Source organism: Biomphalaria glabrata, chromosome 11 (genome assembly GCF_947242115.1).
Source record: "Biomphalaria glabrata chromosome 11, xgBioGlab47.1, whole genome shotgun sequence".
Taxonomy (NCBI): Eukaryota; Metazoa; Mollusca; class Gastropoda; family Planorbidae; genus Biomphalaria; species Biomphalaria glabrata.
Window position 1 is genome coordinate 18,883,490 of NC_074721.1, and position 23,904 is coordinate 18,907,393.

Genomic DNA, 23,904 nt, shown 5'->3' on the forward strand with positions numbered 1-23,904 from the left:
AATAGTTACAGTTTGCTCTGTAAAGAAAATATTTCATTGTTTTGAAAAAAAATTCTCACAATTTTGAGACTTTTGACTTATTACTTTCAGAAATAAATATTAAATCCTATTCAAAACCTACCTGAAGAATGCAATGTTATGAACTAGAGACCATGGCGACTACAGTCCGGAGCGTATACTACTCAACCAAACCAGGCATTTATCATTAAGACATACATTCTACTGTAATTACTTTAATCATAAATAATTTCATAGATAATTTACGTTTATTTAGAAATAAAGTTTTCATGTAAAATTTGTCAACAATGTTATGGCACGAGGAAGTTCCAATTGTGATCTAGGCTGCAGTGCATGGGCATTTATTATTGGTTACAGGCAGAAGGTTTTTAGACTGAAGGTGGATAATGGCTGCCAGAGCTCCCTGGAACCCTGCGTTATATTCAGTGGCCACCTCGTTGGTGACGTAATCGTCTCTCTTGTCCTCGTAGATGTCGTTTTCATCTGGGCCTCCCACCAGGGCACCCACCAGAACTTGCGGGTTAGGTGCAGTGCTGTTAAAGTTGTTCCAGTCGCAGGGGGCGGGTCTGTCCGGGCAAGACGAACCTCTGTGGTGGGGGTGTAGAGGGTACTTAGTACCGTAGCCTACTTGGTAGCTGAAACATCCCCCATCGTGAGGGTTGTCCCCGAGGATGTAGTTGATCTGTTCTACAGCCCACTTCCGGTATTTGTCTGACTCAATTCCAGACTCTGCGGCCACAAGAGCGATGAATGCGTTGTTTGCAGCTTCTCTGGAATATTGGAAAACGGTAATGAGCAAGTGTTGTAACTTATGTTATATGTTTAAATGTTATATCTTAAAAATGTTATAAATAATGTTAACAATTTGAAACAAAAATAATTTTTAAATGTTGTTGCTTAATACTTTATTCACGGAGGGTTCTTTTGTTTTCGTTTTATTTCTATTGATGAAAACTGATAGCTATGTCACATATGACTAAAATAATTGCACTCCCGCTTTGTTGAACTAACAGATGGAGCTCGAGCTCAAATCTATATTATAAAGTAGAATGTGTGGTGTATGTATGTATGTATGTATGTATGTATGTTACTTATAGACATCAAAACCGCTTGACCAATCTTGATAAAACTAGGCAGGAATGTTCCTTGGGTACCAACTTAGACCGTAGTGTATGTATTGTAGCCCTAAAACAAACTTAAGACCCTCAAAAAAAAAAAAAAAGTTATCCGACTCTATTACAGCTTTAGTATTTTATGGATCTAGGCCATGTCTACAATGTTGACATGAGAAAAGATAGAAAGGATTTAGACCTAGATCCAATTTTAAGAAATACACTTTGCGCAGATAGTTTTTTACTTTGACACATGAAAAGACAAAAGAAGATCCTTTGATTTCATTATATAATAAAATTAACCTTCAATTTTGTGTTTCAAAAGCATTTTTTACATTAATTAGTTCCTTATATCTGTGATTACAGATTTCCTGACGAACATTCTTTCATTAGACAATTCCGTAATAAATCGCGTACTAAATATTAATTCGTTTAATTGTTTACTTTATAATCCCATCCCTAGATCTAAAACTCTAATTCAACTCTAAGATGATAAAACTTCTCTTCGCACAGATAGTTTTATGCTTTAACACATAAACATATTGATTAAAGTCCATTCATTTCATATTTTGATCAAATAAACATTCAAATTTGGTTTTCTAAAGCTACATTCACCTACGAAAGCTGCGAAGCCGAGTTGAGATAGGCCTAGATCTATATTCATTCATGAATCGCGTACTAAATATAATTTCGTTCAATTGTTCACTTTATAATCCCATTCATTTAACAAAGCTATCGCTCTTTTCGTTTTTAATAGATAAGAATGTATCGACTTCGGGTAAACCTATTTTCGCAAACCTAATTTTATTTTCGTAGCGAAAGAGAAATAACGTGAAAGGATCATTAGCTAAGTTTAACATACATATAAATCCAATCCACTAGATTATTCAAAAGCATTTTTTAAAATAAATTAGTTCCTGATATCTACAGATTTCCTGGCGAACATTCTTTCATTAGACATTACCAAATGGTTACACATTAACACATCTCTCTTCTGAGGTCTGAGTCTATTCCTAGGCCTAGGTCTAAAACTCTTACTGAACTCTAAGATGATAAAACTTCTTTTCGCAAAGATAGTTTTATGCTTTAACACATAAACATACTAATTATTGTCCATTCATTTGATATTTTAATCAAATTAACATTCAAATTTGTTTTTCTAAAGCATTTTTAATACATTCGTTCGCTGTTCGCTAAAGCTGCGTAGCCGTGTTGAGATAGGCCTATATGCATTCATGAAAAAAGTTCACGCATGCGCAGCACAGAACTCTAGATTAGTGTAGATTTAGATCTACGTCTACCTCAAGATCTACTATATATTTTATACACGTGAACATACAAAATTTAGTCTATTCATCTCAAATTTTAATCAAATATATGTAGGCCTACAAGCAAATGTTTTAATTTGAAAAAAAAATGGATTTAATTAAGCCTATTAGCTATTTTAATTTGATAGCTTCATTCACACTATTTTTACATTGACACATTCGCTTTACTTATTACATTATTATTTCGTTTAATTGTTTACAAAACATTCTCAGTGACTATATCGACAGTAATGCGCAAATAAAGACCCGCGGGTCGCGGGTAACATATGTCTAGTCTATATTATAAAGTAGAATGTGTGGTGTATGTATGTATGGATGTATGTTACTTATAGACATCAAAACCGCTTGACCAATCTTGATAAAACTAGGCAGGAATGTTCCTTGGGTACCAACTTAGACCGTAGTGTATGTATTGTAGCCCTAAAACAAACTTAAGACCCTCAAAAAAATATAGTTGTCCGACTCTATTACAGCTATAGTATTTTATGGATCTAGGCCATGTCTACAATGTTGACATGAGAAAAGATAGAAAGGATTTAGACCTAGATCTAATTTTAAGAAATACACTTTGCGCAGATAGTTTTTTACTTTGACACATGAAAAGACAAAAGAAGATCCTTTGATTTCATTATATAATAAAATTAACCTTCAATTTTGTGTTTCAAAAGCATTTTTTACATTAATTAGTTCCTTATATCTGTGATTACAGATTTCCTGACGAACATTCTTTCATTAGACAATTCCGTAATGAATCGCGTACTAAATATTAATTCGTTTAATTGTTTACTTTATAATTTATAATCCCATCCCTAGATCTAAAACTCTAATTCAACTCTAAGATGATAAAACTTCTCTTCGCACGGATAGTTTTATACTTTAACACATAAACATATTAATTAAAGTCCATTCATTTCATATTTTGATCAAATAAACATTCAAATTTGGTTTTCTAAAGCTACATTCATCTACGACAGCTGCGAAGCCGAGTTGAGATAGGCCTAGATCTATATTCATTCATGAATCGCGTACAAAATATAATTTCGTTTAATTGTTCACTTTATAATCCCATTCATTTAACAAAGCTATCGCTCTTTTCGTTTTTAATAGATAAGAATGTATCGACTTCGGGTAAACCCATTTTCGCAAACCTAATTTTATTTTCGTAGCGAAAGAGAAATAACGTGAAAGGATCATTAGCTAAGTTTAACATACATATAAATCCAATCCACTAGATTATTCAAAAGCATTTTTTACATAAATTAGTTCCTGATATCTACAGATTTCCTGGCGAACATTCTTTCATTAGACATTACCAAATGGTTACACATTAACACATCTCTCTTCTGAGGTCTGAGTCTATTCCTAGGCCTAGGTCTAAAACTCTTACTGAACTCTAAGATGATAAAACTTCTTTTCGCAAAGATAGTTTTATGCTTTAACACATAAACATACTAATTAGTGTCCATTCATTTGATATTTTAATCAATTTAACATTCAAATTTGTTTTTCTAAAGCATTTTTAATACATTCGTTCGCTGTTCGCTAAAGCTGCGTAGCCGTGTTGAGATAGGCCTATATTCATTCGTGAAAAAAAGTTCACGCATGCGCAGCACAGAACTCTAGATTAGTGTAAATTTAGATCTACGTCTACCTCAAGATCTACTTTATACTTTATACACATGAACATACAAAATTTAGTATATTCATCTCAAATTTTAATCAAATATATGTAGGCCTACAAGCAAATGTTTTAATTTGAAAAAAAAATGGATTCAAGCCTATTAGCTATTTTAATTTGATAGCTTCATTCACACTATTTTTACATTGACACATTCGCTTTACTTATTACATTATTATTTCCTTTAATTGTTTACAAAACACTCTCAGTGACTATATCGACAGTAATGCGCAAATAAAGACCCGCGGGTCGCGGGTAACATATGTCTAGTCCTAGTATAAAGTAAGAATTTTTAATTCAAAATATTTCTGACAAATAACTCTCTCCACAAAAGGAGTGAACCAGAGCGCATGGGAGCATGTTGTAGGAACATAGAGTAAACGATATAAACAAAATAATAAAAATTACAACACTAAAGTCAGAACCACCCCAGGACAAGATATAGAGCGGTAGACCTAAATATGTTTAGAACTTCAGTAACATAAATAGCCTTGATCAACTCACACAAAAAAAATACAGAACCAGAAAAACATTCGAAATACTTTTGTATCCAGAAAAAAACCTCCTATATACACTTATAGAACCATTGTTTCTCTCTTAATAATTAAAAAACAATGAGACATTTTTTTGTCCTGCCACCTCTCTCACCCCTCCCCCGAGAAAGAACCCTGGTTAAACAAATGTATAGAGCTAGTAATTATTTTCTCAGCGATATACTTCAACTGTTAAATTTCTAGGAAAATCGTTAGAGCCGATTTTGAGATCAGCGTCCACCCACCCTCCGCCCTCCCACCCTCCATAAAGCTTTGACTTGGATAGAGGGAATAAAAAAAGGGATTTTGTTTTTTTACTTTCGTTCTAGCAGCAATAAGAGCAACATGGAATACACATTTTTTTTGCAATTAATTGTAAAGGAACTATTAGAAACTATTGAAGTACAACGATCTTTAAGTCTTATTCATTGGAGCCAAACTTCGTTAGACCATTTCGGCAATTAGTAAGAACAAAATAGTTAAGTCCCCCTTTCAGGCTTTATGGTCTATAGGGCTGATGATGTAAAGGTCTTCTGTTTCTACTAATTAGACACATTGATTTGATTTCATTGCAAACATCTAACGATGAGAAACTTACCTGAGGGAACCCCATTTGATTCTCCAGGCTAGACCACAGGGCGTGTAGGTCAGGGTTCCTCCAGGTAACCAGGTAGTCAGGTATTCGACCACAGCGTCTTTATAAACACTGCTTTGTGTCTCCTCATACAACAGTTGTCGACACGCCGCTGTTAAAGTAAAAAATTTTTTTCTTTTATTAAAAAATATATATCAGTAACTTTCCTTGCTTAAAGGAGGTTCACACTCCATCAACAGCTGTGAAAGACTAAGACTAAGTCTGCTTTTTTTTTTATCTTTATTGGAAATTTGTTGTTATTACAATTAAAAAAAAAAACATTCACATAAATAGACACAACACAAGAGGGAGACATTTTGATCCTATTCACGTTCCCTAGTCAAGGAGTAGCGCTGATACAGTCTGACAGAATGTACCGTTCGGTTCTTTAATGGACAGAAGTCGTCCACTTCGCGACGACATGACCTAGTTATTTAGTAAAATGGTTCAATTTTCTCAGGACCATCAAACAAACTAATGTATTGTTCATTGATTCATATCTTTCTTGTAACAATTTCCTATAACATTTCAAATGCAGAGTTAAAAATAAGCTGATCAAGTAGGCCGTTTGATCCCAAGACTTTATACATACAGCCAACTCCAATTCTAGTCATTTTATCGTATGTACCAGTTACACAGAAAATCTCAGTATTATACATATTTTTAGCGGCCCCCGTAAGGGGAAAGATCGCTATTAGGTTTGTGCAAAATATCCGTCTGTTCATCTGTCCGTCTGTCACACTCAGTTCTAAAAAAACTAGAAGAGAAATGAAAGATATTATTTCACCATACGACGCGGCTTGAAAAGTTTAGGTGCAAAAGCTACATTTTGTTTTCTAAAAGCAAACCGTTTAATTAAAAAAAAAAAAATTATTCAAGCGATTTGTTCATAAAAATACACCAATTCTAAAACAATACAAGACAATTTTTTGTGTATTTTCAGTATCAGAAGGCAAAGTATATTTAAAAAGTGTACAAGAAATGTTCACAACAAATATAGATATTAGTTCATGTTTTTTCTAGTCAACTAGCTGCTAACATTAAAAGAAAACATTTCTGTTTGTTTATAAAGGCTAAGAATGCACTTTGTATGTAAATATCATGAACATTTTTTAAAATGGACTTCTTATGCAGCGACTTTCCTGCAGTAGCGTGACAAGGTATTGCAAGACATAGTATTATTTAGTTCCATTAACATTTTTTTTAAATAATGAGATTTTATTTATTTTTGTTTAGTGTCCCCATCAGATAAAAGACTCTTATTTTTGTGCATTTTGTCTGTCCGTCACGTTTAGATTAAAAGCTATTGAAAATCTGATTTAACCTTTAATGTTCCTTCCGAAACATCTCAATAGTTTTAAGTATCTATAATATATTGTTCCGGATGTTTTTTTGAAAAACAAATCAATGCTAACGAATGTTTGTCGGTCGGTCTGTCCGTCTCGTTTAGATTAAAAGCTATTGAAAATCTGATTTAACCTTTAATGTTCCTTCCGAAACATCTCAATAGTTTTAAGTATCTATAATATATTGTTCCGGATGTTTTTTTGAAAAACAAATCAATGCCAACGAATGTTTGTTTGCTCTTCCAACTTCTATAACCTTTGATTTCCATGCATAAACGTTGCAAAAAACATATGATGTTGTTTCGTTTTTTAATGTAAATAGCATATAAATGCTAAATGAAAATCTCTATACTGACTTATATTTCATTAAATATAAAGTTGTTTTGGATATTGTTTTATACAAAATTTAATTTTGTGAAATGATTGTTTGAAATCGCATCAGTGACTAATATGACACTTATTACGTCACTAGAGTTTAATTATCGACATCAAATTGTTCCGTTTTTTCATCCTAAAAAATGTATGTCAAATGACTTCATTTTTTCAAAAATATCGACAATAGGTTGTTCAGGATTTTAAAATAAGAAAGTAATTTAATCGAAACGATTATTGAAAATCACTTTTTTAGACTTATTTTACATTTAATTTTCTTGCTGTAACATAGCAAAAGTTTTTTAAACGGTAAAGAATGTTCCAACCACCTTTACCTTTTCCCAACTATAGTCAAGTACCCATTAGAGCTGGGTGGACTCAGAGGCGCCCGAAGATCATGAAATTAAAAATCCAAGTCTTCACCAGGATTCGAACCCCGGACTCCGGAGAAACGTAAGGGCTGTTGGTCGTTGTGCTGGCAACATGACACCCTCGTTAACCGTAGGAAACAGAATCAGATGACGTATAGATGACAAGGTCTGAAAAAGAATGTTCCGGATTTTGGTTTCAAAAGAAATCATGGAGCTACATTACTTTCAAATTTTGTTACAAATCGTCCCCAAAAATTTCCAAATTTTATATGAACATTTTAGTAACGCCAAATAACTGTTTGAAATTCCAATTCTAATAAATAAAACAAATAATCATCTTCTCATTCACGAAAATAGGTTGTTCCGGATTTTTCTGAAAAATATTTTAACTCTACTGATGTAAAATTTCACTTCTCTCTCTTGTTGATATACACAAAGAACTTTTCAACACTCTGTCCAAAGGAAAACAAGAGCCCTACGTCAATTTTGTAACGGAGGATGAAGTGACATTGTTATTTAAAAGAGTAGACGTAACAAAAGCTTGTGGACCAGACAAAATTAGTGGCAAGCTGATCAAGCTATGTGCGGAGCAAATTTCTTCTATCTTCTGTCATATCTTTAACCAGTCATTGCAAATGTGCGTAATTCCAAACATCTGGAAAACTTCAGAAATCATACCAGTGCCTAAGAAACCAAAAATAGATTGCTTAAATGATTTCCGCCCAGTAGCACTAACACCTATTGTTATGAAATGTTTTGAAAAATATATCCTTAAACAACTTGTAGCAAAAGTCAATAACAGCCTAGACCCTCACCAATTTGCATACAAAGCAGCTAGAGGAACTGAGGATGCCATTCTATTGCTTTTGGACCAGCTTTATAAGCATCTCGATATACCCAAAACATATGCACGAGTCCTCTTCGTAGATTTCTCCTCGGCTTTCAATACCATACAGCCACATCTAATGATAAACAAACTGAGTAACTTAAATGTAAGCCCTTACTTGCAAGCATGGGTTCTAAACTTTTTAACCCAACGGCCCCAGTATGTTAAAGTCAACAACACCAAATCGTCAACTCGAGTACTATGTACGGGTGCTCCACAAGGTTGTGTACTTTCTCCTGTGCTATACACTCTTTACACTAATGACATAAGAAGCATCTATGACTCAGTTAAACTCATTAAATTCGCTGATGATACTGACATAGTCGGTCTTATTTCAGGAGACGAAACTCAGTATCGAAGCTCGATAGAAGAGTTTACAAACTGGTGCACCGACAACTTTCTAGAACTGAATGTAACAAAAACTAAAGAACTTATAATAGATTTTAGAAAGAAAAAACAAACTATACGTGAACTGCAAATAAACACTACATCTATAGAACAAGTAAAGGCATATAAATATCTAGGCATTATCATCAACAACAAGACCACCTTGGAACTCTGACAAAGAAAACAGCCCAGCGATACAAACTCAACAGTTTTAAATTAAATAAGAAGATCCTTGAGACATTTTACGGCGCGACTGTACAAAATCTGCTAACATACGGAATAAGTTGTTGGCAAGGCAACGCCTCATCTAAACTGTTGCAACGTCTAGAAAACATCATTAAAAAAGCATCAAAAATTACACTCACAACATTACCACATTTAAAGGAACTTTTTGAACAAACGTGCCTAAGAAAAATCGAAAAAATCTTGGAAGACAACGGCCACCCGCTCCATCAGAACTACGCCAGGTCGTCGCGAAGTGGGCGACTGCTGTCAATCAAAACAAGAACGGAGCGGTACAAAAACTCGTTCGTACCTCACTCAGTCAGACTCTATCACCGCCACTCATTGATCAGGGAACATGAAATGCACCAAGATACCTGTGTGTAGTCGCTGAATGAACTCTTTATGTTGTCTGTTGTATTTATGTGTATTTTTCTGTTGTGTTGTCTTTATATGAGAAACGAGTCCTTGTAATCACAACAAATTTCCGTAAGGATCAATAAAGCAGTCTTAGTCTTAGTCTTAGTCTTAGTCTTGTCTTAGTCTTAATAATACATTTAATTTTCTACATAAAACGTTAAAAAATCTAATTATCGTTAATATTACGTTCCTATTTTTAAGGAAAAAAACTTCCTAACAAAAAAGGATGGTATAAAAATCTCTTCACAAGGCTATGGTACATATAATTTTCATACGAAACCATCCCAAAAATTTAATTAACGGTATTAGATTTATCTGGAATTCTCTTTTTCTCTCACTATATATACAAACTTCCGGAGCAACCTATTATACATCCTTTAAACTATTGCGATGTTTAGGAAGGAAAATTAAAGCTTAATCAATTTTCCAATAGCTTTTAGTAATTTTTTTTTTATTTGATCATGACGAACTGACAGACGAAACGCAAAAACAAAATGCGGCTTTGATCCTCTTTAAATGAATTCTATTTAAAATCTGATCTCCAAATGTCTTTGAACCCTCGTTAAATCTGTCGTGTTAATAAAGACATTTTTTGGGGGGTACTAGCCAATTGTGACGTAAAGGAATTTTTTTTCCCTTTGACGTCGTATGATTGAATTCTTTAAATCTTTATCTAGATTTTTAAAACTATATATAGATTTTATAAAAACTAGATCTTTATTTATATTCTAATAAAAATCCTTGTATATTTTTTATCTAGAACTTCTAGGTCTAGTTTAGAATGATATATACTATATCAAGATACAGAATTTCAATTTCTAGACCTAAAGTGTACATTTTAAATTCCAAACGTCTAGATCAATATTGCAATGTTGTAATATACTAAAAGTTAAGTATAATTTTTAAATGAAATGTTGCACTTAGTCTATTGATAGATTATCTAGTTGTTTTTTTTTTTGCTTAAATCTAAACTAAATTATATCTTCATTATTTCAAATTTATATTTTAGATCTAGATGTAGTAGATATAGATCTTAAAAGTGCTAATTCAGAAGTTTAGTTTAGGTAGATCTTCATCCTCATTCTAATTCCATTTAAATGAAAATGACAATAGCTCTTTTGTTAACTGTGCTGAGACATCGAAGTACAAGCACGATATCTGTTTTTTCTTCTTGTTTTTTCAATTACAAATCAATGCTAAAAGATTATCTAAAATCGCTCGTCTGTTATATTGTAAATTTCCGGTGTCATGCCGTAATGTGTGATATATCTCTTTATAAAAAATAGACTATTAGTTTGTACCCAGTTTGCTATTAATTAACAGCATTGCCTGGTTGTTTGGTTAGCGTGCTGGACTGATTATCTTGATACCATGCTCGCTGCCATCCCTCGTCGTTCAGCGAAAGGTTTGAACAAGGAAGTTAATAATCTTTAACTTTGAAGAAACATCCGAAACATGTAAAACAAAACAAAAAAAAAAAACATTTTTACAAAGTCAAATGAATCTTTGAAACATTATTACTTTTGACAATCAAAACGAAATCAAGTTTTGAATATTCCTTATGAATAGGTGGATCCCACAGGGATCCGGCGGGGCCACCTCTGAGTTTGTGTAATAACACAAACTCTCTTTGTAATCTTGTTTACATATTAATATCGTTATTTTATTCGCATTCAACGTGCCTGAGTTCAGTATTATACATTTTTACCTTTAAGTCCAGTTCATTGTCGTAAATATTTCGAAATTTCGATTAGAACCTGTAACTTACCTTGCTTGTTTTCCCAGTCAAAAGACCAAGGTGGATAGTTTTCTAAGTAAGTCTTAGCGTCATCCAGGTAATTGCTCTTTTGGGTCGCTTTGTGAAGAAACAGACTTGCTTCACACATCTCATCTTTCTCACTATAGGAGTCGTAGAGGCCGTGAGAGGCGTTCGAGATGCCTCTAAGAAATCATAAGTAAAGCCGAGAATGTTAAAGTATTGACTGATATACATTCAATAACAAATAAAAAAACTGTTTTATTATTAAAGACGGAAGTGAAAAGTATACACTATCATAACAATCAGTGGACGTAGTAGTCACCTGTTGGCTTTGGCAAAAGCGTACAAGCTTTCGGCTGCACTGAGTAACTGGCTGCTATAAGCAGTGTCTCCCTTGTCTTTGAAAGCGATGGCTCCAGCGGCTAGAGCGGCAGCAACTCCACCAGAAATATCGCTACCCTAAAAAAAATAATTTAGGAATCAAACTTTCTATTTTCAGTCAACGCTAAACGGTTTGTGGGAAGCGTGGTCGAGAGGCTAAGTGCGCTTGAACTTGGCTTGTCTTGGCTACCTAGAAGGGGGCTCGAGGTTAGACACCGGACTCGGGCAGAGTTGCGTTTACTGAGCGCCTAAAGGCAGCACGGAAAACCAACTCCTAGATACCCCCTCCCCCCCACTGGTCCACAAATGAGATTGGACCAAAGCGCTCTGAGCATGCTATAAGCATGAAAGTAGCGCTATATAAAAGCTATAATAATAATTATAATAAATACTTAAAAGTTGATGCAATTTTCCAGTATATGTTTTAATAAAAAAAATAACAACAACAAAACAACAAAAACAACAACAACAACTAAATAGAACTAGAAGCTCCCATCACTATTTACAAGTGAAAGTTTTCTACATTTTATCTATTCGTATGCACTACTCGCAAACGTGTTGTCGCTTGGGGTAGGGATAAATTCAGCCACAATTGGTGGAAGTCAAAGTATCAACATAGATACCCAATCTAGTTTAAAATCTATTAATAACACACACCTCCCTCTTACCTTTTCAGTGGCACTGATATAGGTACAAGGTCTGGCCATGGTCATGTCCTCAGGTCGACCCCACCAGCCGTGGTCAGCATTACCATCTCCCACCTGGGCCACTAAGGTCTTTGCTGTGGGATCCCAAGCCTTGAGAAAGAAATCTAGGGGCCATTTGACCATGTCATACATCTGGTCCAACGTTCCGCTTGAGCTGTAGGCATCCTTAAATCTGTCAAGTAGAAATGTAGTGAATAAACTTTCTAATCATATATCTAGTGAATAAGTGAACTTAAATGTGAAACAAGAGTATATACTATTAAAATTTTTTTTTTAAAGTACAACAAGAAAGCTTATACAAAAGGAAGAACTCCACATTTACAAACAAATATCTCAAAGATGTATTTCACTGTATTGAAATAAATCTAATTTAATAAATTACCACTAATTAATAAATTCATTCATTGATTCATGCACAATTCACCTTGATTCGAGAATGGGAAGTCGAAGAAATCACGTGTTCAACATTTGTACCAGACAGATAAGCTTTGTAAAAACCTAAACATTATAAATGTGTTGAGTGTAGCTTACAATTTGAAAAATTATCAACTAGCATGCAAACAGAGTCGAGATATTTTCTAGTATTGGAGCAACATAACTATCGCTTAATATATAAATATATACATACATATTGATCTCTATAGCAAGTTTCATATTTGGATTTAGAGGGAGACAACTGACAAAAATGCTTTCTTTCTACCAGCATATTAATAAATGCTTTGAAAAAAAAATGAAATTTTAATTGCAGTCCAATATGGACTTAACCCTCCCGATTGTTACTTCCTCACCCACCTGTTCAGTGACCACAACAGTATTGTGGTAGATGCAGACATAGGTAGCGTGAACTTGATGTGGTCGCCAGCGTCATACCATCCACCCGTGACACAGTCGTTCAGGGCCGAATCTCCCCTCCATGAGATGGGGTTGTCGGCTGGGAGTTTGCCAGACCTTTTCATTAGTAAAATGTAGGACTTTTCAATATGTGCATAAATGATTGTAAAAGACACAAAATTTAGTAACTTTTTTTTTTATGTTGTATGTAACTATGAGTAGCAGTGAGTAGCAGTAATTACACAGAATTAAGTTCACCTGTTGATGAACAAAGTTTATAGATGTGTCCAAACAAAGACACAGGGCTTATGTTTAGTGACTAAAGTTGACAAAGACTTTGTACATTATAAATGATTAAGTTGCCATAGTAATAACATGTTTTAAACTCGTTTTGAGGTGAATATCTGTGATGTTTTTTCTTAAAGCTAACATCAGATATGGTTAGTCTCATTATTCCTAATACCGTTCTTTGTTCCTATGGTTTTTATATAAACATATATTTGCTACTTTAAAGTTCCGGATGAAAGGTTAACTTGTTAGGTGACCATCATGACAATATTAATGGCACTGTTGGATGTTTTAAAGTAAAGGCCTAAATAGAAAGACACATACAAATAATAATACCAAATCAATAAGCATGTCAAAGTTGGAAGAAAAAAAAATTAATCTCATTTCATTTTTTTTTATAGAATTTGATTTTTTTGTTAATGTTTTATGAAGGCTCAATTTATGGGCGAGGCCCCATGCATCCACATAGACTAGTCTTAGATCCACCCCTGGTTAATTTTTTTATGAAGGCTCAATTTATGGGCGAGGCCCCATGCATCCACATAGACTAGTCTTAGATCCACCCCTGGTTAATTTTTTTATGAAGGCTCAATTTATGGGCGAGGCCCCATGCATCCACATAGACTAGTCTTAGATCCACCCCTGGTTAATTTTTTTATGAAGGCTCAATTTATGGGCGAGGCCCCATGCATCCACATAGACTAGTCTTAGATCCACCCCTGGTTAATTTTTTTATGAAGGCTCAATTTATGGGCGAGGCCCCATGCATCCACATAGACTAGTCTTAGATCCGGCCTTGGTTAATTTTTTTATGAAGGCTCAATTTATGGGCAAGGCCCTATGCATCCACATAGACTAGTCTTAGATCCACCCCTGGTTAATTTTTTTATGAAGGCTCAATTTATGGGCGAGGCCCCATGCATCCACATAGACTAGTCTTAGATCCGGCCTTGGTTAATTTTTTTATGAAGGCTCAATTTATGGGCAAGGCCCTATGCATCCACATAGACTAGTCTTAGATCCACCCCTGGTTAATTTTTTTATGAAGGCTCAATTTATGGGCAAGGCCCTATGCATCCACATAGACTAGTCTTAGATCCGGCCTTGGTTAATTTTTGTATGAAGGCTCAATTTATGAGCGAGGCTACATGCATCCACCTAGACAAGTTTTAGATCCGGCCTTGGTTACTGGTTTTAAAAACGTTGATTGACGTGACTTTGCAAGGTATAACTGACATTTAGCTATCTAGCCAATATTTAGATCTACCTTTGTGTGTCGAAGAACAAGATAGATTTCTTTAAGGCAGAGGCGTAATCCTTGGCACACTCTGTGTAGGCCACACAGGCGAACCCCACCATCAACACTCCAGTGAACGACAATGACAACATTGTCAATCTGAGCTGAAAGAGATCATCAATGTTACTAAACAAGGAAATCTTAGGCTAGATACTTTCTTGTCCATTAGTGGATGTGCAGACTGGATGACTTGCTTTTTTTTTTTTAGTGTTCAAAGTTTTATTCTTCCAGTAGATTGTATTGTTAAATGTACATTAAATCTCTTATCAAACCATTCAAATGTGTGAGGTAAACTTTTGAGGTAGAAGATTTTTGAAAGATAATTTTTCAGGCTGTTGTAGGACATAGTTTTTAATTCCGATGATTATGAATAAATGCAGAATTTCACTTGACTATGCAGATCCAGTCTTGACCTGCATATTTTGCTACACCTAATGCAGACAAAGACGTTGTCCTCCGGGGTTCTAATGAAGTTATCTTTTCGTCTTCTTTATTTAAAAATCTTAACAACAAATATAATGATCGAACTAAGTGAATATAGACGGTATAACAAGATACATTTACCAGAAAAAGATACTGTAAATATTTTATGGATCAATGTCAGTGGTAAGTTAATCAGAATGTACATTGAACTAACAACTCTTTATGAAAATATTTTGCTACACCTAATGCATACAAAGACGTTGTCCTCCAGGGTTTAAACAAAGTTATCTTTTCGTCTTCTCTTTTTTAAAATCTGAACTTAGCGTCAACAAATATAATTATCGAACTATGTGAATAGAGACAATACAACAAGATACATTTACCAGGAAAAGATACTGTAAATATTTTATAGATCATTGTTTGGGGGTAACTTAATCAGAATGTACATGTAACTAACTACCCTTTATGAAAATAGACTGTGGTTGGCACAATGGCTGTCACATGGGCGTAGCCAGGATTTTTTTTCGGGGAGGGTTTGGGGAGCCCCCCCACCCCCGGAAAAAAATTATATATATATATATATATATGTGTGTGTGTGTGTGTGTGTACATAATTAATCTTTATTACATCTGACCCTTTCGGAAGACGTTTATTGTTAATTGTAGACTCCCCGTTCGAGAGCTCCCCCCGCCGCCGGGCACTATTTCTGGTATTGAAAGCCAACGAAATGCATATTCTGAGGTATCTACAGTGCATTATCTTGCTATTAAAAAGTTTTATTTCAAATACCTAATGTGCTATTATTACTGACTTAGACCCTCTCGCGCCGTTCGGCAAGCTGTTTCCGCAACTCTTATTTTGCTTAATTCATTTTGTGTGAGAACATGTCCCGCAAAACCTCATGCGACGCTCTGTCACAACCTTACTAAGGATTCGAGTCCCAGTTCGGCATATGATTTCTTTGATTTAGACCCGATCTCTATGACTGACTCCTAAAATCTGTCTTAGCCATCTTTGTTGAGATACATTTAATGATTTTCAATTTCGGCAGAAGACTATTCACACTTTATTAATGGAGCTCAAGCCACTGGTAGAAATTTGTAACCTTTCTTGAATACGCTCTTGGAATTACATGCCTTTATTTCGCTTTAGATTTTATATCGAAAAGGAAAGTTATTTCTTCAAATCATCTGTTGAGGGGTTTTAAACTAAGAAATCTCTGGAGTTTTTTTTTTTGTTTTGTTTTTAATTCAAAACCCCATTTAGCTACGATCATAGAATTTGCTGACTATAGTTTGCTTTAAAATAATATTGAAGAGAGAGGTTTTCAACTCTAAACGCTCTGTAGGGGAATTTTAAACTCAAAACCATCTGGAGGGGTTTTAAACTTTAAAGAAAAAGCCATCTGGAGGAGGGGGATTTACACTCAAAACCCCTACGCTCATAGATTTTATAGTGTGTAATTTGCTTTTTTTTATATTGAAGAGGTACTTTTTAGCTTCAAACCCCAACTGGAGGGGGGGGGGGGGTTTGAAACTCAAAACCCCTTTGGCTACGCTCATAGAATTTTGAGTGTGTAATTTGCTTTTTTTATTTTGAAGATGGGGTTTATCGTAAATTTTGGAGGGGGTTTTAAAATCAAAATCTTCCTCAACTGTGCTGTTGGAATTTGGGGATTGTTGTTTCCTTTTTTTTGTTTTGTTTTATAGAAGAGGGGGATTTAACTGTGGTAGGGGGTTTAAAATTCAAAACCCCCTGTAGGGGGTTTTAAACTCAAAGCCCCCTGGTAGAGGGATTTGTATCTCAAAACCCCCTGATAGGGGTTTTTTAAATCTCAAACCCCCTAGTAGAGGGTTTTGTATCTCAAAACCCCCTGATAGGGTTTTTTTTTAATCTCAAAACTCCCTGGTAGGGGGATTTAAACTCAAAACCCCCTGGTAGAGGGTTTTTAACTCAAAACTGCCTCGGCTGTGCTGTGGTAAGTGATGATTTAGTATTAAAATCTCACCTAAAATAAACAAAATGAAAGCAAAAATCAGTCACTTAATTCCGTTCCCCCCCCCTCTGCGGGGGGGGGGGGGGGGATTTCATTTCGGGGGGGGGGGGGGTTTGAACCCCAAGAACCCCCCCCCCCCTGGCTACGCCCATGGGCTGTCAGAATCTGTTAGCCCAATTGGCCATTTTGACATACGTCCATATTTGTTAGCAAGATTGTATTGAGTCGTTCATCTTTGAAAGGAGATGGTATCTTAGTTTCCCATGATATTGTGTTAGGTCCCTATAATCTTGTCTTAATTCCCCATGATATTGTGTTAGGTCCCTATAATCTTGTCTTAATTCCCCATGATATTGTTCTAGTTCTTCATCATCCTGTCTTAGTTCCCCAAGATATTCTCTTAGTTACCCATGATCGTATCTTAGTTTCTCATGATATAATCTCAGTTCCTATGTTATTGTTGTAATTCCCCATGATTCTATCTTATTCCCCCATAATCTTGCATTAGTTCCCCATGATCTTGTTTTAGTTCCTCATGATCTTATCTTAGCTCCCCCATAATTTTGTCTTAGTTTCCCATGATCTTATCTTTGTTCCCCGTGATATAAATGTCCATCCAGATCAGAAACACTTAAAAGTATTATATATTTCTTAAGATTAAACGTTCAAAGCTCTACTCCTAGGCCAGGGGTCGGCAACCCTTTAAGTCGGAAGAGCCAAAAACTACAATTTACAAAATTTCGAAATTTTTAAACAGCCACAAAGTTTTTTCTTGCCAACTATAAATAGTTCTCACATTATGATTTTTTTTTATGAAAATAAAAATAATTCATATACAACAAATTATATATACTAGTCGACCGGCGGCGTAGCATACGACGCTATTTTGCAGGGCCGGCCTTAGGCAACCTATGCGACCGCGGTGGGCCCCGCATTTTCATGGGACCCGCACTTTTATAAGGCCCGCTCTAATTCAAGGTGTAGAAATTATTAAATAAAACCATTTTATAACTTAAAAGAGATTTCCCGCGCCCTCCTGTCGATTTACCAGCAGCACTTTCATAGGACCCGCAATTTCATAGGACCCGCGCTTTCATAAGACCCGCACTTTCATAGGACCCGCGCTAATTCAAGGTGCATAAATTAATTAATTAAACCATTTTATAACTTAAAACAGATTTCCCGCACCCTCCTGGCGATTTACCAGGAGCTCCTGGAAATCTCCCGAAATCGCAAAATATACGGAAAAGTTCTGATGGAATAAAAGGGCGAACGTTAAAAGAATGTGCCGAACAACTAGCTCAACCTTTCCAAGATATTTTGTTCCACGTCATTACTAAACCATGAGATACCACCTGTGTGGAGGTAATCTATAATTGTACCTGTGCCAAAGGTTTCCAAACCGAAGGAAATGAATGACTATAGACCTGTTTCACTTACTTCCATTGTGTCTAAATGTTTAGAAAAATTGGTTAAAATGTTTCTTCTGAATGATCTTTGTAGTAAGAAAGTGATCTTTCCTTTACTCCTTACTACTCGTTTAAATTAAACTGTTGAGGGAAGAAGATAATTATATATATACTAGTCGACCGGCGGTGTAGCATACGCCGCTATTTTGCAGGGCCAACCTTAGGCCACTGCAACCTATACGACCTCAGCGGGCCCAGCACTTTTATAGGACCCGCGCTAATTTTAGGTGTATAAATTATTAAATTAAACCATTTTATAACTTATAACAGATTTCTCGTGGCCTCCTGTCGATTTAACAGGAGCTCCTGGAAATCTCCTGAAATTGCAAAATATACGAAAAAGTCCTAGAAATATCCGGAAATTATCAAAATCTTTTGAAAACTCATACCAATCTCTTGAAATAAACAGACGAAAATTGTTGTTTTTTTTTCACTCTTAAATTACCTAGGATAACTCCCTCCTTCCGAGTTGCAAAAATAAGAGAGTGATCTTTCCATTGTGTCCAAACTCTTGAGCGTGCTCTGTCGCTTCGATAGTTACTACAGAGTAGATTACTCCCCCGCCCCCTTTTTTTTTAACGTGAGGTAGAAATAAAATAAAAAAAAAAAAGAGTGATACTGCAACGGTCCTGCCCTGCTATTTTGTGACTACGTGTTCTCCCCCTCCCCCTCTTGTTTTCTCGTCGACTTTCCGCACAGTGATCTTTCCTTTACTCCTTACTACTCGTTTACACTGTTGAGGGAAGAAGAGAATTATAAATATATATATATAGATAGATAGATAGATAGATATGGCATTATCAGGTCATTATTTTTATTTAGGTAAAAATTCAAGAAGTTAAGCATTTACTTATAACATTAACTTCAATAACAACCAATGAAGAAGTTTGATTAGTATAGCGATATGGTTTTGTACATTAATAGAAAATTTGGATACATTTGGTTCATACGGTAACTTGTTTTTAGTTTCAAACACGAATCTTAATATTCAATTGTCAGTTAGCTTCTTACTTTACTCTCAACTCTTTTCATGCAAGAGAACGCAGTATTGATCCAAGATAGTCAGCACTCCAAATGCCAACCTCTTCACTTAAACTGTAGCATTCTGGAAGATTATTCCATGCGCCGAATCAACTCGCGGCATTCCTTTTAAAGCTGTCCACTTTTGTTGCGTTACGTACAAACATTTCTGGACCTCCAACACTTTCAACTTGCTTTTCAACTCTGTAAATGTTCCACCCCACAAACCTTTACTTTTTAAATCGATGAATTGCATGTCTGGAGATTTAGTATCAACGTGTTTAGATGGTATACTAGGAACACTCAAATCTATCTAGAAATTTATCTCTGATTTTTTTCATAATTGTGCTGAAGTAATTCGTGTCAAAAGTTGCACTTATTTTATCGCGATACTGCTTTAGACATTCAAAATGAATAATTTACCGCTCTGAATATCTTCTGCAAAAAGAATTAATTGATCTTCAAAAGAAACCAATTCTACCAAATCATAGGCTGGGATTTCTTTTTCCTGCAGTTTTAAATTCAGCTCATTAAATTTCTCTGTTATATCGATCATAAAGGAAAATCATTTTTGCAACTATTTGTCGTTCTCTAATTCGATGTGATAAATGCCTTTTTCATTTAGAAATGTATTTATTTCATTCAAGCACAAAGCAAAACGTTTCATCACCTTACCTTTGGAAAGTCATAGCACTTTTTAGGAAGAAGAAGGTCGGAATACTGAGTCTACTTTTCGTTTAAAGTGGTTGAGTGCTTTTGACAAGATGCTGTTAACAATCTTGATTACCAAATTTATGACCTCATCTATTTCGGTCGGAATCATTTTGGGCACAAAGCGCTTCTTGATGCATTATTCAGTAAATCGTAAGAATTTAATTGTTTATTTTGCTACGACCAATCTTTGTTGCCCTTTTATTTAATTCCTGTTTAACTTTTGGCTCCATCAGTTGCCATTGAAATGATTTTATTTAAATCGATCTTATTGTCTTAGGGTATGGCATGACATTCGCTCTATCGTCCCCTCTACTTTGTCATGAGAGCGGTAGCAAACCTAGTTCTTCTTTTGGACCTTGGGAAGACATATACCTGACAAAAGGGGCAACTTGTGCCGTGTCTTTATGTCGCAAGACTCATCCATAGCAAATGATAAGACAGAAGAATATTAAATATCTTCCACCAGCAAATAATTTACATTTGAAGACATTTGAGCTATTCTATCTTGTACAGTTTTAGCGGTTACTGACAAATGTTTGCTTTTTTTTAGTGGCCCTCGAAAGGGGAAAAGACGATATTAGTTTTGTGTGAAATGTCTGTCCGTCTGTCCGTCGTTCCCGTTTAGATCTAGTAAACTAGAAAAGATAGTGAAAATCCGACATTACAATATTTTAGACCACTCAAAGTTCTGATGCAACGGATACTTTTTTTTTCTGAAAGCGAAAAATCTAATTTTTAAAATCACTTATGCATGCAGTTTTTTTAAGAGAAAAAAGCTAATTAGTATGCATTATAAGTTAGACCTAATTTAAAACAAATAGTACTATTGTAAACTGCATTGTCTTGTATCTTTGTATCGCTGCTGCATCCATTATTTTTTTTTTTTGAGAATTTGAATAATAGGTTAATATAGACCACAAGGTCTGATAAGGGAACTAGTAAGGCCAGGTTCACATCTAACTTTGCATTCACTGGCACCTATCCTTTGATCTGCTGGACCGTAGGGGCACTACAAAAGATCTGTCAACCTTCTTTCTCCATTCTTATCTCTCATTTGACTTTGATATAATTTCATTCGGATGTTCTTTCTGAAAATATTGAAGCCTGCCTGGGTCGACCACTTCGGGGGCCGATTTTGAGTTTGTGTTTCCACACAAACTGTCTTTGTAACCTTGTTTTTTCAAGATCTCTGTTTTTTTCTTGATATCATGAAACAATTCTTCAGATGCACGTAGGAAGCAGTCTTTGACATGCTCATCCTCTTTAAACGGTTTGCCTTTTCGTGCAATTCCTAGTGCTACGCAAAGCTCGCTGGAATATCATTATTTGTAGATTAATTTTAGCTATGAGAAGATTATTCTCTTCTAACCCATCTATCTGAAACAACAAACTATTCGCCGTGGTTAAGGGGCCAATTCGTCTTGCGTCAAAGCGAATTAAAACCTACATAGAAACGGCGTCATTCCAGAGCTTCCGTCAGACTGACAACAGTGACGATGCGTGTAATGGGGGAGGTGTGTGGTGAAAAGCGAGTACAAGTGGCTGAAACATCGAATCGGCGCCTTATCTTTGTTTAAAGATTCAGAAATATTTTTTAAAAAATGTCAATAAAATAATTAATATTTGCGTATGGAACAAAGATCCGCAGCTTCACATCCAAAGAGCCGCATGTGGCTCGCGATCCACTGGTTGCCGACCCCGGTCCTAGGCCACTAGATCCCCGACTATTTTGAAAATACAAACGTTACATTTAAAACTATAATTTGGTTTGTTTCAAATACTTACACAGAGAGTAGCAACTTGTTCCAAACTTTCAACAGTGGCATTGCTATCTCTACTTTATACATGATACAATGTAATTTCATTTTTTTTTTCTGTTTCAGGAAAACAACAACAAGCTACTCCTACTTAGATTTCAATCCGATGAGATAACAAGCAAAGTGAATACATTAGAGACAAGGTCAAGAACGAGGCTGTAATCTTAAGGCTAGTGTATGGGGCTTTCAGATAGACACAACGACGTAGGAGAAAGTATGACTCGATATAGGGGGGACAGAACTCATGAGTAGTAGTCTTACTCATCGCATTCAAAATAATTCCATTATGGCTTTGGTTTCAATGTTTGGGTTAGTCAGAAGATTAGAAAAGTAGGCTGTATAAGATTTTCATGGTTCTGTTTAGAACATCGGTACGTGACGTTTTGGCGCCGCCGTTTTGGCGACGCCGTTTTGGCCCCGCCGTTTTGGCGACGGGACGTTTTGGCGCGAGCCGTTTTGGCGACGGGACGTTTTGGCGCGAGATATTATTTGACGATAATTTAATAAGCACGTAGCTTTTATAACAATGTTCATTTCACTCTACCATAATATTGTATGTATAGTATGAATTCTAACACTGTTCAGCGAATTGTTTTTTTTTAATTATAAAGGTTTTGCTTATTTCATGAATATAGGCCTATAATAAGTCAGATTCCTGAATGGTAATGACATGCTATATGTGAATTCAACTAATCGTACTGGATGACATTTTTGGATTTCTTTCCAAAAGATTTTTTTTTATTTGACATTAGTGTAATATACGAACTAGCTAAGTGTCACACTTTAATATAACAAAAAGAATGTTAACATCTAAAACTCTATTACGCTGAATGACGACAATAACTCCACACATAGTAAAGATTAAGACACGAAATGTGGTTAGTACAAATTCTAACGTGAATCTACCAATGTAAACAAACACTAGGGGCGACAATAGATAGAAACAAATTCACGACACTAAGATACTTCGGAAAGGTATATTTTGAGAAATTGGGTAAGGGTGATTTGGGTGACACATCTCGCATTGACGCAGGTAGAGTTAAACAAATGAAGACAAGACCAGCACCGAGCACTGGTCGTTGGCGTCATGCGTCTGGCGATCATCTCCATGGGAATGGTCATTACATGTGACACCTATCCCGCCCCCTCTCTTCTGCTCACATTTCACTCCTTGTATATACTCTTTCCTCAACCCCACCCCTCTCTCACGCGTAAGACAAATTTTTAGTCTATCATTGTTTCATTTTGTTTTTTTTTTGTTTTTAATTTTAAAGTAATATCTTAAAAAACTTTTTTTGAAAATAAAAGTGTGCCTCTTAATAAACACACATACACAAGCCAAAATGTTTATTAAAGAAAATGATGTGAAAAACAAACACACATTTACATTTAGTACGTGAAAAATATGTCTTAACACAAACACTCATGCAAAACATAGATATGAATAATTCTTTTAAAATAAATAATACAATAAACGTACATAATGTATTTCGCGCCAAAACGTCCCGTCGCCAAAACGGCTCGCGCCAAAACGACCTTCGCGCCAAAACGGCGGGGCCAAAACGGCGGCGCCAAAACGTCCTGCTTCGTAAAGAGATGATTCGATGAGGCTAAAAGAGTTTATAAAAAGTACATAAAAATTAAACACCTTACCTAAAAAGTAAGCAGACAGCTGCAGAGTGCATACATAAACAATGTAATATCTAAGAATAACAACAAAAAACCTATGGTCATACATTAAGCCTAAAAAAATGGAAACAACAGGCATAGCACCATTAAAAGGAGAAGATAACTTAACACATAATGATAATGAAACTAAAGCTAACATCCTAAATAAATACTTTGCACCAGCATTCTCAGTTCCAGGAGACAAAGCCATATTACTAAATTTAAAC

General features: G+C 35.3%; 1 protein-coding gene across 1 annotated transcript; it reads right to left on the reverse strand.

The window, feature by feature from the left end:
• Window positions 1-247: 247 nt before the first annotated feature.
• On the reverse strand, window positions 248-22,117 carry LOC129921580 (endoglucanase A-like). The gene is made up of 8 exons (XM_013210829.2): window positions 21,978-22,117; window positions 14,541-14,674; window positions 12,947-13,102; window positions 12,116-12,326; window positions 11,389-11,525; window positions 11,076-11,248; window positions 5,268-5,415; window positions 248-788 (listed from the first exon to the last, which is right to left on the reverse strand). The coding sequence occupies exons 2-8, from the start codon at window positions 14,660-14,662 to the stop codon at window positions 338-340; spliced, it is 1,398 nt and encodes a 465-aa protein (XP_013066283.2). The 5' UTR covers window positions 14,663-14,674; window positions 21,978-22,117; the 3' UTR covers window positions 248-337.
• Window positions 22,118-23,904: the final 1,787 nt, after the last annotated feature.